Source organism: Hevea brasiliensis, chromosome 3 (assembly GCF_030052815.1).
Source record: "Hevea brasiliensis isolate MT/VB/25A 57/8 chromosome 3, ASM3005281v1, whole genome shotgun sequence".
Lineage (NCBI taxonomy): Eukaryota > Viridiplantae > Streptophyta > Magnoliopsida > Malpighiales > Euphorbiaceae > Hevea > Hevea brasiliensis.
In genome coordinates, this window is record NC_079495.1 from 97,206,318 (window position 1) to 97,214,854 (window position 8,537).

The 8,537-nt window shown below is 38.5% G+C and overlaps 1 protein-coding gene across 1 annotated transcript; it reads left to right on the forward strand.

The window, feature by feature from the left end:
* Positions 1–381: 381 nt before the first annotated feature.
* On the forward strand, positions 382–7,856 carry LOC110650270 (wall-associated receptor kinase-like 20). Its single transcript, XM_058144099.1, has 5 exons — positions 382–1,680; positions 1,912–1,974; positions 2,128–3,110; positions 4,078–4,080; positions 7,632–7,856. Exons 1-5 carry the CDS (start codon positions 900–902, stop codon positions 7,716–7,718), a joined length of 1,917 nt encoding a protein of 638 aa, XP_058000082.1. The 5' UTR covers positions 382–899; the 3' UTR covers positions 7,719–7,856.
* The last annotated feature ends 681 nt before the right edge of the window (positions 7,857–8,537 follow it).

Sequence of the window (8,537 nt, forward strand, 5' to 3'; positions counted from 1 at the left end):
ATGACATGCATATCACAGTCAAAAACATGATATTAGTGCAAAACAAGAGAAAGATAAACCGGACAATATTCATTTGAGTTTGAAGACACTTATTGGCTCTTTTCCTAAGGACTTAACATGTGAGATAATTGTGTTTTCCAATATGATTGGAAGCTTTTTCGTACCGTCAACGCAGAAACAGTAAGAAAGGGACGAGTGTGAAGTGAGAATAGTGGAAAATTATTTGGGAATGCTCGCCTTCGAATTTTTAATCAGGGAACAAAACTATGGGATGCTAAACCAATGTGGATCTTGAAATCACAAGCAGACATGAAAAACGAACTCATGCAAGGTACTAGCAGAGCACCTCAAAAGATCATAATCTATTTTATTTCCCCGAGGTTTCAAACCAAAAAATTACATGACCAAACCCTCCAGCACTACTTATTATTCCACACAATCTGTTAAGTTTCCAAGGCTTCATTAAGCTGCCATGTAGTGACATCCATGTGCCTTCCCTTTAACGTCATCATTTTTTTGTCTAAACATTGAACTTGCATATCTTCCTAGGAAAATGCTTGCCCATTAGAGAGAACCCAAACCAGCCTTGTACAATGTAAGGATTTGAAAGATGTCTCCTGCATGCATGTTTTAGCTCTCCAAATAGGCAAAATAACGTCGCTCCAACTACTCATGGCTTTAGGTCAATGATATTAGAAGTATTTTTAAAATTATAAAATTTCGAGTTCGAGTTTGACTTTTGGCTCCAGCTCCTGAGTGAAAGTCAAAATTGTTCATCTGTTATATCCTAAATGGTTAAAATGTCTTGACCACTTCTGTCCTTTCACTATATCGTAAGTTTTATCAACATTCAGTATATTTACTTTGCATAACATACAGGAGAATATAGCAAATATACCATGGAGAAGATAGTGCTTGTAATATTGATCTCAATGGTTGCACTTCTATCATACTCCCGCTATGCTATCGCGGTGCAACGCTGCGGGGATTGTGGCCGCACTTTGGTGCCATATCCCCTGAGTATTGCACCAGATTGTGGTGACCAAAGGTACAAGATTCGGTGCACTGCAGGCACACTATGGTTCGATTCTTTAAATGGATCATCCTACATGATCACATCCATTAACCCATTAATGCGACGCATAATCATTCGACCAGCAAGTTTAGATAGCAAAACTTGCATATCCAGTGATTTTCGAAGCCAAGGAATCCAGCTAAGTGACAATCTTCCCTTCAATATTTCTGGCAGTAACACTATTTTGTTACTTAATTGTACAGATGCAATGTTGCATTTGCAACCACCTATGGATTGTTCAGCTACTAGCATTTGTCATGACTATATTAAGGACAGTGCACCTACCTGTGTGAGTGCGCCATTGTGTTGTACGTTCAAGACTGGTTGGTTTCAAAGTACTCGTGAGATTAAGGTTCATGGTGGATGGTGCGCTGCATATCAGAGTTTTGTGAACTTGGATGTGAAGAAACTGGCTCCGAAGAAGTGGCCAGAGTCTGGAGTGGAGATAGAATGGGCCTTGCCTCAGGAGCCAGTTTGCAAGATTCCTTTGGACTGCAGAGACTTGTTGTACTCCAAATGCTTGCCAGATACGATAAACTTGGGACAGAAGAGGTGCTTTTGTGATGCTGGATTTAAGTGGGATCCCATCAATGGATTGTGTCCAAGTGAGTATTGATCCTTTGCTAGAATGTTATTATTATTATTATTACTACTACTTTTGTTTAATTTTCATTTCCAATAAATCTCACGATTGGTTTGTGTTTTTGTTTGATTGAAAAAAGAAATTATAATATAATACCAATTACAATATTATGTAATTGCATTGCATTAATTAATATAGAGCTCATTAACTACTTAAAAAAATAACCATAGAGAAATTCCCTTCTAATTTGTAGATTTGAAGTGTTTCCCTGGGAAAGCTTGCAAAAAGAGAAAGAAAAAGACTGCACTCTTTGCTGGTAAGTCCTGAAGCAACCTGCATTTTTTTTTTTTTAGCATATAATGCCAGAATTTTATATTGAGCATATGAATATTTGGTATTTTTGGACTTCATGTATGTATTCCAATTAGTTGAACACTTGAATTGAATTTCAAATCTATTTGTTCATCAGGTGTGGCCCTTGCCGGGGGAGTAATCCTACTTCTAGTCGTAATTGGGATTCTGTTCTACAGCAAACTTCACAACTCAAGAAAAGCACAAAAGAATTTGATCAAAGAAAGGAAGGAGATGTTAAATGCCAAACATAGCGGCAAATCGGCCAGGATTTTCACAGGCAAAGAGATAATAAAAGCAACCAACAACTTCTCCAAAGACAATCTCGTTGGGTCTGGTGGATTTGGTGAGGTCTTCAAGGGCATTCTTGATGATGGAACCACAATAGCCACCAAGAGAGCTAAGTTGGGAAATACCAAAGGCACCGATCAAGTCCTTAACGAGGTTCGAATTCTTTGCCAGGTGAATCACAGGAGTCTTGTAAGACTTCTGGGCTGCTGCGTTGAGCTTGAGCAGCCTATCATGATTTATGAGTATATCCCCAACGGAACCCTCTTTGATCAGCTTCATTGTCACCATTCCAGTAAGTGGACGCCTCTTACATGGCAACGCAGGCTACGAATTGCCCATCAAACTGCCGAAGGTCTAGCATATCTCCACTCTGCTGCTGTGCCTCCTATTTATCATCGTGATGTAAAATCCAGCAACATTTTACTTGACGAAAGGCTAAATGCCAAAGTTTCTGATTTCGGGCTCTCCAGGCTAGTGGAGACAAGTGAAAACAACGATAGCCATATATTCACTTGTGCACAGGGGACCCTTGGTTATCTTGACCCTGAATATTACCGTAACTTTCAGTTGACAGATAAGAGTGATGTTTATAGTTTTGGAGTTGTTTTGTTGGAGATGCTGACTTCTAAGAAGGCCATTGATTTTAACAGAGAAGAAGAAGATGTTAACTTGGTGGTTTATATGAAGAAGATAATGGACGAAGACAGATTGATAGATGTTGTTGATCCATTTATCAAGGACAATCGAAGCAAGTTGGAGTTGGAGATGATGAAAGCATTGGGTTCTCTGGCAGCGGCTTGTCTGGATGATGTTAGAAGAAAGAATACAAGTAATGAAGAAAAGGATTGTGTATTTGTCTGTGTCCCATTTACAGAGATATTACATCTATTTATACATGAGAATATGAACTAATTTGGACAAGAATAATAATTGCTATAATTATGCTACACAAATCTCCTATAATCATGCTGATTGCTGTAATTATGTTACACAAATCTCCTATAATCATGCTGATTCTTTGTAATTATGCTAACACCCCTCAAACTCAAGGTGGTATACAGTGCCAACTTGAGTTTGCTTAAGAGATCCTGAAAGCGAGTGGGAGGATGCGTTTTGGTGAATATATCAGCGGTTTGGCTGACAGAGGAGATAGGAATCAAACATATGGTGCCATGAGCAACATGATGACGTACAAAATGACAATCAATTTCGATGTGTTTGGTACGCTCATGAAATACATCATTATGAGAAATCTGTATGGCACTTCTATTATCGCAATGGAGTATTGTGGCAGAAGAATGAGTGACACCCTAATCATTTAATAACCACGTAACCAAAGTAATTGGATGTAGCATCGGCAAGAGCACGATATTCAGATTACGTGCTAGAACGTGCAACAACGGTTGCTTTTTGCTACGCCAAGAGATAAGAGAATTACCCAGAAGAAACAATAACCGATTGTAGAGCGGCGATATCACCCAATCGACATCGAGTAGCGGATAATACTAGGGAGGTAGCGGAAAAGTGCAAACCATGAAAAAGAGTGCCTTTGATATAACGAAGGATTGGCAATCTGAGAGAAATGAGTTGAGCGAGGAGCGGACATAAAGCGGTGACGGATGAGAACGACATATGAAATATCGTGTCGAGTAGCGTGAGATAAACAAGACTCCGATATAAAGTAGGATCATCAAGAGGAGTGCCATCAAGAGGTGTAAGTTTGCAATTGAGCTCCAATGGGGTTGATCTTGTTTTGCTATCGATGATGCACGCCGAGAAAGTAAGTCGGATGCATACTTGGCTTGAGATAGATAATAGCCATCAGAATTTTGAGAAACTTCAAGGCCCAAAAAATAGCTGAGAGAACCCAGGTCTTTCATTTCAAAATGTTGATTGAGATAATGTTGTAACTCTAAAATACCAGATGAATCATCTCCTGTTATTATCATATCATCAACATAAAGCGGAAGAACAATACCACCGATTCGACGAGTGAATAATGCGAATCATGTGGACTAGAGAGAAAACCAAGTTGAGCAAGAGTGGAACTAAATTTGGCAAACCATGCCATAGGAGCTTGTTTTAATCCATATAAGGCTCGCCGAAGTTTGCAAACCTTATGAGGAGAATGATAACCAGGAGGAGGATGCATATAAACCTCTTCTGTTAAATCACCATGAAGAAAAGCATTTTTAACATCCATCTGGAAAAGTTTCCATTTACGAACTGCAGCAATAGCTAAGAGACTGCGAATAGATGTTAATCGGGCGCAAAAGTTTCTTCATAGTCGATACCATACTCTTGAGTGTACCCTTTGGCTACTAAGCGAGCTTTGTAGCGTTCAATAGTTCCATCAGAACGGGTCTTGATTTTGTAAATCCATTTGCAACCAATAGGAGTCTTGTTTGGTGGAAGATCAACTAAATCCCAAGTATGAGTTTTCTCTAAAGCACAAGTTCATCGGTCATAGCTTTGCGCCAAAGAGGGTCGATTTGCCTCACGATAAGAATGAGGCTCATGAAGGGTTGCAATAGTAGAGTAACAATGAAAATCGGAAAGATAATGAGGAGTTTCTCTTACACGGGTAGAACGACGAAGAGTAGTGCTAGGAGGAGATGCAGCGCAGTCTTTGGATCAACAAGCTGGTCTTGATTCAACGAGGCAGTGTAGTTGGGCTAATATTGAGCACATCACAATCACTGGATCAGACTTGGAAACAACTCTTTGGAGAGTCGGTGAAAAATAGAGAGTCGATGTGTGAGTGATGAAATTTGGAAAGAGAAGAGAACATAGTATTTTCCCAAAGGTAACATGACGAGAGATCGTAACTTATTAGAAAGCAGGATCCCAACAACGATACCCTTTGTGTTCAATGCCATAACCAAGAAAACAACATAGACGAGCACGGGGTTCTAATTTGGTATGTTCATGAGGTTGTAAAAGAACAAAAGAAACACATCCAAAAGGTTTAAGGATGGAATAGTCAGGAGGTTGTCCAAACAACTTTTCAAAAGGAGATAAATTATGAAGAACCAAGGTAGGAAGACGATTAATAACATAAACAGCATGAAAAGCTGCTTCTCCCCAAAATTTTTCTGGACATGAGGCAGAAAGAAGAAGAATGCGTCTGAGAATCAAGAATATGGCGATGCTTGCGTTATTTCGCCCATTCTGTTGAGAGGTGTGAGGACAAACGTTGAACAACGGTGCCTTGTTGACTAAGAAAGCTGAAGCAAAGAAGAATCCCGATATTCCATGGCATTTATCTGTTGGAGAATTTTAATGTCACAAGAGAACTGAGTTTTAATCATTTTTGCAAATGTGATGTAAATTTGTGATAACTCAGATCGATGTTTCAAAAAATATATCCAAGTAAATCGAGAATAATCATCAATAAATATTACAAAATAACGAAAACCATTTATTGAAGAAATAGGAGAAGGACCCCAAATGTCAGAATGAATTAAACCAAAAGGAGTGTCTGAAGTAGTATTATTATGGGAAAAAGATAATGCAAAGTTGTTTTGCAAGTGACAATTTAAACAATTAAATGACTCAAACTTAGTAGATCCTAATAATCCACGAGAAATTAAAGGTTGAATTTTCTTGGTAGAAGCATGACCAAGACGAAGATGCCATTGGTGAATGGAGGAATTAGGGATTGTAGGCTGAGACACAAATCTCGAGGAAGATGTAAAATTGTAAGCTCAAATAATCGACCCACTCTGCGACCCTCCCCAAGAATCTGTCCGTTTGTGGATCCTGTACCTGGACACCATGGTGAGAAAAAATAACATTTAGTCCTTTTTCACACAACTGACCAACAGAAATAAGATTGAGTGCCAAATTAGGGATATAATAGGTGTCAGGGAGATGAAGATTTGAGGTAGACACATGACCAGTATGTGTGATGTTCATTTTAGTACCATTTGCAGTATGTATTGGTGGTAATGAAGATATAGGTTTCTGAGAAGACAAGAATTTAAGATTAGTGGTCATATGATTGCAACATGCAGAGTCAAAAAAGCAAATAAGAATAACCCGGAGTGGCAGACATGGCGGCGGGGGAATTAGAAGAGATAACTGTTTGAATAGTGCCTCAAGATCACTCATGGTGATGGCGGTAGAGCCCTCGATGCAACAGCGATGTGAGAGGAAGATCCGGGCTTTGAGACATTCTTGAATTTAGAATGCCCTCCTTTTGATCTTGGAGGCGTGTGGGACAATGTTCAAGTATATGACCGTAACCCTGACAATATCTGCATTTTAGGGTAGGACAATATGCAATAGCATGAACAATTTGATTACAATTCTTAGAGAGTTGATTGCCAGTTTTCTGATGTGAGGATCGAGTAGTTTCAAGAGCGACTTCAAATTGAGGAGTTTTATCCAAACCGAGACGAGTCTCTTCAAAAATAATCTCTTGAATAGCGGTTTCCAATGATGGGAGTGGATTTCGATGTAGCGAGGGCCCGAGCGGCCTCATATTACGATCGAAGAGCCATTAGAACTTGAATGAGATGAAGATGATCTTCACCGATTTTGGCACGAGATATTTGATTCCAAATAGGTTGGACACAGGCAAGAAAATCATTCGCAGATTGACTGCTTCTTGTTTCAGATTATGAAGAGTAGTCCACAATCGATAATAGTGGGCAAGTCCGGTGGTGCGATATCGATTAGCCAAAAATCCCGATTTCTTTTGCAGAGTCATAATTAGCAAGCGGATGTGGATGGGACGAGGCGGTATTGCGAAACCGGTGATGATCGATGATTTTACTATCCCAATCCTCAAGACGGTCGACAAATTTTGCATCGGTTTCATCGTTCTCTCTTGTCGGCGTAGTGATATCTCCGGTAACAATACGCCAAAGCTTGCGACCTATCAAAAACTTTTCATTCCTTGAACCCAAAGATTATAGTTGGAACCGATCGGAAGCATGCAATAGGTTTTGAAATATCGATTTCTCCATTGATAACAAGATGAGGAAAAAAAATGGTATAATAATAGGTATGAAAGAATGAACGAGCAGGTTGTAGAGAGAGCGAGAGAGACCCCAAAAAACTAGAAATAAAAGTTTTATGGCTCTGATACCATGTTAGAAGAAAGAATACAAGTAATGAAGAAAAGGATTGTGTATTTGTCTGTGTCCCATTTACAGAGATATTACATCTATTTATACATGAGAATATGAACTAATTTGGACAAGAATAATAATTGCTATAATTATGCTACACAAATCTCCTATAATCATGCTGATTGCTGTAATTATGTTACACAAATCTCCTATAATCATGCTGATTGCTGTAATTATGCTAACAGATGACAAGAGGCAGAATCGACCTTCAATGAAAGAAGTTGCAGATGAAATCGAGTATATTATTGGTATTACTGCAGGAACGGGTTCTAAATCATAGTTGTATGTGGTATTAATGGCATAGCCATGAATAAGTGCTGCAATGAATTTTGGTAACACTACTGGTTTCTTCTTTTTCACTTGTATTGCTTTGATCCAAGTTTAAATTTTACACTTACAATAGACTACTCAATATCAACCCAAGAATTCTACAAGTCACATCAAGGCAATCTGATAAAATCAGGTCTTGTGACTGGGTTTTTTCTCTCGTTAATAGATCTGCTAATCAGGAAGCTGATAGGATTGCAAAGCTTCGTTTTAAAATCTGTTGGCTTGTAACTGGGTTTTTAATCCTCCCCAGGGATCTTGATGCTTGCTTTGTTTCTGAGAGCCAAAGGGGTGCTTAATGCAATTCAGCAGTTAAGAAAAGAATAAAATAAAATCAGGTCTGCCAATGGGATAACATGAAATATTGTACAAACACTCTTCAACATTTTGTTGTATGCGTGGCTCATCTAGAGTTTCACATTTTCTTTTTAAAGCTTGATTTTACGAGTCTAATTCTTTTTACTAGCTCATAAATTCATCTGGATCTAACTCGTTACATATCGTCTATCATGCTTTTTTATTCTTAGATTGTGGCTTGCTCTTGATACCATATAAAATTTTCTTTTACCCGGGAGGTGCTAAAAAATATTATCATGGTTTGATTGTTTGGACTCGGGTTGACTCCACCAAAATGGTTTAAGCCAATTTAGCCCAAAATGGTTTAAGCTAATTTAGCTTGACTCCACCTTGCTATATATTCACTTTCGGTTTCTTGTTATTTTTTGATGTGAGACTTCAACATATAGTAATAATTGAATTTAAAAGCTTAAAT